The sequence below is a fragment of the Musa acuminata genome, chromosome BXJ3-8 (genome assembly GCF_036884655.1).
Source record: "Musa acuminata AAA Group cultivar baxijiao chromosome BXJ3-8, Cavendish_Baxijiao_AAA, whole genome shotgun sequence".
Lineage (NCBI taxonomy): Eukaryota > Viridiplantae > Streptophyta > Magnoliopsida > Zingiberales > Musaceae > Musa > Musa acuminata.
Genome location: NC_088356.1, coordinates 7,666,249 through 7,676,935, shown reverse-complemented (window position 1 = coordinate 7,676,935; position 10,687 = coordinate 7,666,249). Strand labels below are relative to the sequence as shown.

General features: G+C 42.4%; 2 protein-coding genes across 7 annotated transcripts; both read right to left on the bottom strand.

Annotated features, from left to right (window-relative positions):
• Positions 1–1,346: 1,346 nt before the first annotated feature.
• Positions 1,347–5,267, bottom strand: LOC135644457 (probable NADH dehydrogenase [ubiquinone] 1 alpha subcomplex subunit 5, mitochondrial). Of its 5 annotated transcripts, XM_065162028.1 has the most exons (5): positions 4,965–5,267; positions 2,690–2,900; positions 1,993–2,290; positions 1,689–1,894; positions 1,347–1,508 (listed from the first exon to the last, which is right to left on the bottom strand). In XM_065162028.1, coding segments are annotated over exons 1-3 (426 nt in total). In that variant the 5' UTR covers positions 5,179–5,267; the 3' UTR covers positions 1,347–1,508; positions 1,689–1,894; positions 1,993–2,289. The 5 variants fall into 5 exon arrangements, 4 of the variants coding, with proteins under 4 accessions (XP_065018100.1, XP_065018098.1, XP_065018099.1 ...); XR_010498481.1 differs by lacking the exon at positions 2,690–2,900 and having other exon boundaries at positions 1,993–2,283; XM_065162026.1 differs by lacking the exon at positions 2,690–2,900.
• A 1,830-nt stretch (positions 5,268–7,097) lies between these two features.
• On the bottom strand, positions 7,098–8,645 carry LOC103994254 (probable WRKY transcription factor 48). Of its 2 annotated transcripts, XM_009414586.3 has the most exons (3): positions 8,117–8,645; positions 7,862–8,026; positions 7,098–7,765 (listed from the first exon to the last, which is right to left on the bottom strand). In XM_009414586.3, the coding sequence occupies exons 1-3, from the start codon at positions 8,497–8,499 to the stop codon at positions 7,333–7,335; spliced, it is 981 nt and encodes a 326-aa protein (XP_009412861.3). In that variant the 5' UTR covers positions 8,500–8,645; the 3' UTR covers positions 7,098–7,332. The 2 variants fall into 2 exon arrangements, with proteins under 2 accessions (XP_009412861.3, XP_018685720.2); XM_018830175.2 differs by having other exon boundaries at positions 7,098–8,026.
• Positions 8,646–10,687: the final 2,042 nt, after the last annotated feature.

Sequence of the window (10,687 nt, the reverse complement as noted above, 5' to 3'; positions counted from 1 at the left end):
GGTAGCCGAGATCAGCAGTTTCCCGATGGTGCGCTGATCCTAACAATATCTTCGCCATGTGATAAGGTGAAATTGATTCTACATGACCCCGTGGTAATTGCCGACGCTAAGCTGGTCGTACTAATATGTGTGTCACGTCAATTATTTAGCGAAATTGATTTTATATGTTCCCATGTTTCGATTACTATTATAAGTTGAGGGTGAGAATTTTTTCGAACATGAAAGATATATGTCATTCATACCTCTTCTTACAAAAGAAAATAAATAAATCTTTTTCTAAGATAAAAAAAATGACTATATCTCGTGTCTCTTATCAAGATATTTATCTATATATATATATATATATATATATATATATATATATATATATATATATATATATATATATATATATATCTTGTGTCTTTATACAGTGTTTGTTTAATTCGTTCAATGTTTTTAATCATAAAATAAGAATATCATTTTTATATAATCTAGTTCTTCTAATTAACAAACTAATAATATAATATACTTGATAGGGTATATTCTGGTATCGCCTTCACAACAACACACAACAGTCAACAACGTGGAGCCTCGAAGCTGACATGGTGCATGTGCACAAATGTGACATCTTGGACCCCCTATGTGATGACAGATCGTGCTCGTGTTACTTGGGGTCATACGAGACGACATCGCACGGCATGGAACCGCCTTGGAAACATGCGAAACAACGTGACACGACATGAAACTATGCAGATCAATCCACACCTTAAGAAATATACGGGCAGATCGCCCGAAACATTAACGAACCACATATGATCAACCCCTTGGCTAGCACGAGGCGATCGAACCTTAGGACACTAAAAACACAACACCTTCAACTCAACCTCATATTGACTTAAATTTCGAAAGAGTCAAATCAAGAATCCCCCTCTAGACTTCAGCATGTGTGCTGAAATTTGACATAAAAGAACCCACCTCATATTGTTCTACCTTGTCAATCCAACCGACGACGCTCCGACCCAACCTGACATCGACTCCCTCCGCTTAAGAATCTGCATGGACCACCTTGGGTCCTTGGGATCGAGTCATGTTCACTCCCTGACGATGACGTAAAGTTGTGTAACAATACCTTTTAAACTTTATTGATATGAAATGCTTAATAAGCCCTTCGTTATCTTCAGAATTGGCTGAATCTCATGAGTCGAATCAAAATAATAACCATATCACTATGTTTATGAGAAATTGATAAAATATATTGTATTTATCTCTCTAAATTTATTTAAAGTATATATATATATATATATATATATATTTTTTTTTTTTTTTTTGTGTGTGTGGGGTCATGACACAGTTCTCCAAGTATTGTACGGATCTCGTTTCACCATGGTGGTATCAAATGTAACGGTTTACATGAAACATATTTGACAAGATTGACACGCTTGCTCATACCTTCATCTCTCCATGCATGCCATTTTCTCCTCACCTCCGTTTAAACCATTAGCCGTTGCACTTTCCATCACTGAAACCTGTCAACAAATGTACACAAGAATTCCATTAGATTGGCAAAATCTAAGAGCCAGATCAGTATTAGATTACCCTCCCCTGTATAGATCTTGGGGGATCTATTGTGTCCCTTGGGAGAATCTAAGAGTCCAGCAGCAACCACAGCAATGTCCAATTCCACTCGATGTGCTGCTTGTCGATACCTGAGGAGGAGATGCTGCGAGGATTGTGTGTTAGCCCCCTACTTCCCCTCCGTCAACCCCGAAAGATTCGCCTGCGTTCATAGGATCTTTGGTGCCAGCAATGCCGCTCGAATGTTGCAGGTTCTTGTTCTTCCTGCATTCTTGCTATAATCACAATCACTAGTTCATGTGCCCTTCTCTGGATCTGGAACATATGAAAAAATTTCCTGCAAAACCAAGACATTTAATTAGACATGGTCAATCCAAAATTAAAGAGAGAATTTTCCAGCAACAAAACACAAGAACTTATATAATGAACATGTACTCTCATCAGTGTGCATAAATATCTTGCAGCAAATTCCAGTGGAGCAAAGAAGACAAGCTGCAGATGCTATTGCATTGGAGGCCTACTGGCGTGTGCAAGATCCAGTTTATGGGAGTGTTGGGGTGATATCGATGCTGCAGAGGGAGATCAGCGTCGCCCAACGTGAGCTGGCTGAGACCCAGGCTCAGGTCTCCATATACACCGCTCAAGGACAGTCCCAGTCGAATCAAATCACACAGGTCCAATACTTGGTGGATAATGCACACTTGATTCCAAATCAACCTCCCATCCCTGGTCTCTGCCAACCACCAGATATCCCTTAGAAGTTGATCCAAAGTTAAAATGCTTCATGCAACAATTTCTGGTAGAATTTTATTTTAATTTTCTTTCTTGTGAAGACTATTAAGATGTTCTAACCCTTATAGCATGAACTGAAGAAATAAATGTTAGATCAACTTAATGGACCTGACATTCCTGACTAGTTCTTAATATCAGAACGTTCTTGACTATTTATATGAACTAACCTTGCAGCACAACTTTCAACAAATCCAAAAAAAACTTTCTTTAAGAGTTGCATCACATATATCATAACAATGTCACGACAAAGGATCCTTCAAGCAGGTTATGTTTTTGCTGACTCCTAACAGAATTCTTATCACAAGAGCAAGGTAGACTATTAATGATAAGCATAACATACCAAATGATAAGAGCTCTTGAGACAAACATAACTTGAGACGACTGAGCCAGAGGTTTAAACTTTAAACCTTTGATTGAAAGACTGCCCCTACCGTCTTGAAGAACTCCATTAGGAGTTAACAAGGTCAGTGTCAAGAGACATGTTTGGGAAACAGTGTTGACTTTAATGACTTCATATTCATAGTCTTCAGGAACATGCCATGGCTCCCACTCTATAATTAAATATTTAAAGTAGAAAAGTATAAGTAATTAAAAACAGGATAAGTTGCTAAAAGAAACAAACAGCAAATAAACTAGAGATTTCGTTGTGAGATGTTCATGACAAGAGAGGACTTCAACAGATAGATGAAAAAGGATTTCTAGATTTCACTAGGACCTAGCTCCTCTCAGCTGATGTCTTTGAGCATTACAAGCCAACACAAAGAAGAGAAGTCAAAACACTCAACCTATTTACATAAAACTTCCAACATCTAGTTCTCTCTTCTCAAGTTCTAATTTTTTTGTGCGCTTTTATCATTATTATGACTACCAAATCATGTTAAAAAAAGATAACTACTTATCCATATGAATATGATAAACCACCGCAACCATACCAGAATGCAAGTATGTAGCAGTTTAACTCCATATGTAACCACCAACAACCATACTAAAATGCGAAAGAAACAGTTGCTCTGTATGGACTTATGTTGATATGACATTCTTCCTAATCTTGATGGTGCATCATTTAGAGCCAATGCCTGAAATGTGCATTCCCTAAGTTAAGGAGAAAAAGATTGACAAAGGTGATCCTAGAAATCAAAGCAGGGCATGATATACAAAAAGACACATCTAATGATCTGCAGGAATTGCGGAAACAAACAAACCAGAGGCATTTATCAGTTTTGGCTTCAATCAAGCTTTCATCTGTAATATATGTCAAACTTATACACTAAATTGCAGAATGGAAATTTCTCTCACATATTCCTGTGTTGAACTGCACCAAACTATGTCTCATATATTTGATGTGCAAGACTGTCTAACTTGACTTGTAAGAAGGTTGAACTTCTAAATCAAAAGCTTGAAGCAACAACTGACCTTAGTCACTAAATACAGCAGCTGTAAATCATACCTTCGCGATTGTTTCTTTAGTTTTAAAAAACTAGATCCATCCTGAATTTTGATTTTCTCTTACTTGAGACTCCTAGAAAGACAACTAGTCCAGAAATTGCAACCAAAATTACGTGGCCAGAGTACTGAACTCACTAGTACTTGCCTTGGTGTCCACATTTATAGACTTAACACATTCAATCACTATGCATAAACACATTAATATTGGACATTAAATAGATAAACATTCCATTTGTCAGCTTTGTCCTTTTTAGTGTATAACAGCAAGATTTCAGTTCAGCCGATGTTAGCATCATCCTTGACCATAAGGATAGGCATGAGAAATGATGCAAATGATGACAAAAATGAGTTTTTACCATCCCTGCACTGAAAAACAAATATAATACAAATTCATTATTTGACATAAAGAATGGTGATATCATTTTTAAACAAGATAACAACCTTAGTTTCAACCTGCATCTAGTAAATCAGACAATTAGTGCAACCTAAGCTATGAGGTGCCATAGTTTCTACCAAATTCTGGACAACATTAGGAAGCTTGATGTGTGGATATGTTGAGTGTGCTAGCCAAGTCACATTTTAAAATTAATATGATTCAGCAAAGCATTGTCTAACACCATATTAGACAATCACATCTGCACTTTTCTGAAAAAGCAGGCATAAACCAGATCTCAAATGAGATAACAACTAGCAAGAATAAGACAAATTTCAACATGATGTAGTTGACTAATTTTAACATTTTATGTTCCAGCTAAGTATGTAGGTTACACAGGAGCAAGTATTGTATAATTGATCTCATTGTCAACCACTATTCATCATCCTACCATCCCGACTGTCACAATATGCATGAGCTGTTCATTCAAAGAAAAGATCATCTTTTATGGCATTGCCATCCCCATAGTCTTCCTTCTCATCGTGAAACCTATAAAGGTCTTCATTCTAGTGAGACGGCGAGAACAGACAACAAGCAATTCTATGAGACGGATAAGCCATAGAATACTGAAGAGCCTACTCACTCTAAATACCTACTATTTACTAATAAACATGTGAGAAAAGGATGAAAATCTCAAAGATCACTCAGTTTCAGACCCGGGAAGCCCTAAATCACCAATCCGACTCTGGCGAGGAACAGAAAAGAAGAGAAAGGGGGGATCAGAGCAAGGGCGGACCGAGCATCATGTAGATGAGGTTGAGATTTTCAAGGGCTTCCTCGATGAGCTCCTCGACCTGGCCAAATCCGAGGCGCTTCTCGACGGCCTCCCTGTCCCCTTCCTCCCGACAGACCTTGAGGCGACAGCGGGTTAAGATCTCGTCATCTACGGCCTCGCGGTAGCCCTCGTCCTCGAGTTTGCGGATTCCGAGGGAGATGAGGCAACCTCCCATGGGCCGGGAACCACCTCAAGTCCCACGATGGCCGTCGTCTCCTTCATCTCCGTCGCCACCTGCATCCACGCGCTTTCATGCCGATTGAAATGGAGAAAGTAAAAGGTTTGACAAAGATGAAGATGACCGGTTCAATGCGTTAAAACGTCGATCCAACGGCTCAGATTGTGCAGTTCGGGATTTGTTTTAGTTCCGCTTGAGTATAGTTTTTAACCGGTTCAACGGACCGACCAAACCAGGTCCGATTCGACCGGGTAATCAATTGATTCGAACCTAAATTAATTATATATGTACATTGGATCCATTCATACCGCTGGATTTTGCATGCAGTTGTTCTTTCTTTAGTTTTCGTCACGCGCTCACGTAATCCGAAGTAATTGCTTCCCGTGCTTTAAGATTAGAGACCCTTCATGATCCATCGAAGCGCACGAGCTGTGAGTCGTCAACGAGGATAGTTTTATCATTTTAAAAAATAAGGGCTTCCTTGCGCCATTTTGGAAATGAGGAACGCTATATAGGAAAATTTAAACTTGAGGCTTGTCTAGAGAAATCGACTAAAATTATATATATATATATATATATATATATAATTTTATAATTTGAAAGATAAAATATAATATTTTAGTGAAAAAAAAAGAGAGAAATGATTATGCCAAATAATATGTCGATCTAATTATATATTACTAAGTAATTAGTTATTTTTAATATCTCGATCCTTATATTTTTAAAAATTATATTGAAATCCTTATATCAAATTAAAATATTTAGCATTATTTCTTCTTATATCAATAATTTTATTAACGAAAAATATTATATAATTTTCATCTCGCTTTAGTTTATCAATGAATATATATGATATTTTCGTGAAACAATCGATGATAATATAAAAAAAAATAAGATTAAATATTTTACTTTCATAAGTATAGAAATCTCAATATAATTTCTAAAATTATATATATCGACTAATTAGATGAGATAATTTATAATTAACTCAAATACTAACTTATATATAGCCATCCACATGCCCCTCCCTCTCTTTTGAGGTTGCCTCCGCCTGTCCCATCCTCAAACTATGTTCCTTCCATCCTTCAAACGCCCGTTGACTTTGGTCACGCTGCAGGTACAAACTTGTCATTCGGCGCCATTTTTGGACGAGTAAAACAATGAGACATTATTGCCTGGTCTTTGAACACTGAGATCAAATTGCAGGTGATAAGGCGTACACAATGTTCCTCGATGAAGCCCTGTGAATTCCTCTTTAATAAACTGAGATGTTTCCACTTCAACAATGTTCATTCAGAAGCCACTCCTTCCCCGCCACTGCTTTCTGACTCCATCAATCTCCTGCTGCAACTGGAAACCTCATTTAGTAAATCTCATATTTCCTAGCAAGACCAGTACATATATGCACCGCCATCATCATCTCACTCATCTTTTTCTCCTTATGTTTGAAAGAATGAAAGGACAAACACAAAGAAACAACGCATTAAGTTCATCCAGAACCATCAGAATTGCATTCCTACTGCTGTCTGCAAACCTGCAGTGCATGAATGCAATGTCCAATCTCAGTGGCTATCTGCTCTGACAGGCAGCATGCAAACGGCAAAATGAATGAAAAGGAACCATAAATTCCATTCCAAATGAGATGAGGAAAGCTTTCTTCTTCATACTCCCTCCCTGGCTGTTCTTTCCTGCACATTCCCCTCATTGTGAGGTTTCTTTCAGCTTTTCAAAGGTGAAGAATTGAGCACATCACCAGTCCTTCACTCTCACCCTTCCCTTTCCCCAACTCAACTCGCTCCACCCATGACTCTGATCAACTATCCTACAACCCTAACCGGAACACATCTCCAGTTCTATGCTTCTGCATCCCTCGGTGAAATCTCCTAAAGTGGCTTCTTAATGACAAGAATGCAATCTTTCAACTGAAAGGTTTAGATAAACAACTCAATATACAGAGAGTTACCGAGAGTAAGTAATACAACATAATCAGCAGCAGTAGGTAATCTGTGCATACGGGAAAGAACGGCTATGATTTCTTTATCCAACTGATCGGAGTCAGAGGAAAATATTGTAGGAAAAATCTCCTAAAATGGAGGAGAAAACACCAATCTCTGTCAGGAGAAGGTCGACCAACGTACCATAACTCTACGACTACTCCTCCTTTCTTATCTCTGACGGTATCAAGTCCTGCAGCAGCCCGTCGTCCCTGATCGCGGACTCGGCCGTCTGATTGCGGCCCTCGATGGAGGCGGTGAGATCGGAGGTCACCACGAGGGTCCGTGGGGCGGCTGAACGGTTGAAATCAAGCGGGGGAGGCGCGAGGTAGCTGCTGAGCAGGGGGAGTTGGAACTCCTTCGTGTTCACCGGCGGCGAAAAGACAAACCCAAGCGGGGGAGGCATGGACGGCTCCGCCGGGAGGAGCGGAGGCGGGGGAGGTGGCGCATGGTGGGCGCCGCGCGGCACGACGGGGCTGGGGTGGTTGTGTTGCCCTTCGTACGTCGTCACCACCACGGCGGGATCGTCCGATGACCGCTCCACCCGCTTCTTCACGCCGCATGTTGCGCTGGTGCAGCGGTAATAGCTCCTGCAGCAGAGAGCCGACAGAAGAAGCGTCAGGCCATGATTGCAGCAAGTTAGGGTAGCGCGGTGGAGATGGAGTGGCAGAGGGAGCAAATAATACCTGGGGAAGCGGCTGTTCTTGACGGCCTTCTGTCCGTATTTGCGCCACCGGTAACCGTCGTCCAAGTGGTCGACCTCGCTCCGCGTCTCGAACGCAAATCTCGGCTCTTTCTGAGGCTTCTGCCCCTTCTTCTTCTTCTTCTTCCCTCCTTCCTCCTTGCATCTCCTGCCATTTTTGTAATGTTTCCCCAACATTAGCTTCGATTTCAATTCCATATTCAAAGATAGCTACAAATCGCAGTGTCGTATGGCATACTCTTTCGTCTCGGCCTCCTGCTCGTTCGCCTCCCCCGCGGTGGCGGGCTTGGTCGGGTTGGCGCCCGTCTCGGTCGAGGAGCACGACATCGACGACGGGTTCGCAGGGAAGTTAACCGCGTCGGAGGACTTCGCTTGGACCGGAGGAGGAGCAGACGCCACACACGTCGCTCTTGCGGCCGGTTGTTGGAACAGGAAGGACGACTGGTGCAGCTCCTGCAGGCCGATCAGCTCGAGGAAGCCCCTGTCCGCGCCATCAGCATCGAGGAACGTCCCTCTCGGGGGCGGAAAGGTGGACGGCGACTGCGCGGAGAACGGCAGCGGGATCTCGGCGGCCGGTTCCTCCATCGTCTCCTCATCTCGCTTATCCATCATCATCATCATCTGATCAGCATCAGCAGGTACTCGCCTGCTCTCTCGCTCGTGAGAGTTAGGGTTGGCTTCTTACGGATAGGAACTAGACAGAGAGGAAGACCGGAGAAGACAGAGAGAGAAGACGTAGCTTTTTCTCCTTGTTTCTCTTTAACCGTGCGGGGGGAAAAGAAGGTAAACCAAAAGGGACAGGCGACCGGCGATCGCAGGTGGGCGATGAGGCGTTGATACGGGCGGCGATGGGGAGCGTCGAGCGCGAGCGTGCCGACCCAAACCGGGCGGCTCGTACGAGGACAAAGACGTCTGTAGAGAAGATAGTCACACGTGTGGGTGCGGGTGTGGCGCATGTGATCCGACACGTGTACTAGATCTGAAGGGCCTCTTATTTGGTGACATTAAACTTATTTTCAGGAGATACTTCGATCTACTTTATTTTTTGTTAACGCAAAAATTAGTAAGAATAATTAACATGTCAAATTGGGTAGATTTTTGTTGAAATTTTATCAAAAAAATATTATTTCAAAAAAATAAGACAATGATATAGGAGGCATTATGTCTGAAATATTTAACGCAAACAACTTGGAAGAATTTATATTATATCTCTTTAAAGGAAAATACTCAAAAAAATTTTATTTTTACCTAAAATATTAGGTTCCAATTACGAAAATAATAATTTACTTTAGTTGTAAAGGAGATAAAAAATAATCATTTACTTTAGTTGCTAGAGGAGCAGCAGGAGAGACTAGAAAGCATTTAGGTGTCAGTAGCCACATCCAACTTTGGAGTTAGAAGAAGCGAAGAAAAGTTCCATCTTTGAGCACGACGACGATGGTGGGCATGGTTATGATCGCCTGAAGAGAGAGAGAGAGAGAGAGCTGCCCGGTGGTGGATATCCCTCACGAACATCGACTACATCAATCTCCACCATGGGATGAAGAAGAAGATAAGGTTTGGCGCTGGTTACGTCAATGATCGCGTCCATGGCAGTCGAGAAGCGAGGTGGAAGGCGAGGGAAAGAGGAACCCGTGCTAAGTCTTCACGTCCACTTCACTTCCTCTCTTTCTCCTCTTCTTTTTTTTTTTTTCTTCTCTTCCTTGGGACTTTTGGAGGAACGAAGGAAAGCGATTTGGAATTGGAATTCGAGCGCTTGGCCGGTGAACGGTAGGATTTAATTAATGGACTTTACAGCGATCTAGACGAGGATGGGAACGGTGATTAGGACCTCAGAATAGGCAGCAGTTCTTTGTTCATTCGGTTTGTTGTATCTCCATTTTTGCAGTGTTTATTACGTGAAGCCTATGTCCTCATTGAAGACGATGCACTGGATGGCAAAAAGGAGGGCCAGGTTGCAAGCTTGACACCGCCCGTCCCTGCATCGGACGGCTCCCAAGCGTCCCACGAACCCTCTCTTCCGTTCTCTCGATCCGAGAGGGACGCGTATACTAACACACCGCGCACGCCATTCCTCGGTCGCTTTGCTTCACACCTTCCTCCCCTCTTCCCTTAGTATCATTATTTTCTCTCTCATAGTTCGAGGCTGTTGACTTCGTTGCTTGGTGGACGGGTTTCGGGGACACGCACAAGTCACGGGGAGGCGTGAGATCGTTAACCCAAAAGACGAGTATACCACGTGGCCCAGATCGACACGGGAACAGAAACGTTGATTCTGCCCGTCAGTGACGTGGGGGTGCTGACGTCGTCCGATAATATCGTGAGGACAAACAATTATGTGATTACATAATAAACGATTATTATGTCACGACGTTACGTCCAATCCGAGGTGGATTAATTGGGACTGCGCGCATGAAGATTTGAAGGCATCAATTTTATGATGCTATGATGCGTCCAAATCTGATTTTAAGGTGATGGACGCTCGTTGTGGTAAGGCACAGCACATTGAATCCATTCGGTGGCTGAAGAGAAGACTACAGACTTGTCATGTACGTCACAAGAATTCCTTGCCTATGAATGTGGGTTGGCTATCAACAACGGCAACTACAAATCAGCTTCGGTTTCGCTTCGCTCGTCGGAGCACGCAGACAACGTATCGACCATCGCATGCATGGCTTCGATTAGCACTCGCGAACCTTCGACGGAGTCGGCGGCCGGCCGGATGAGCCCGTCGAGCTCCGTGAGCGGCCTGTTGGGCCTTCGGCGCTACTCCTCATTCTCTTTTGAGCTCGGTGCATCGAGGCCTGAC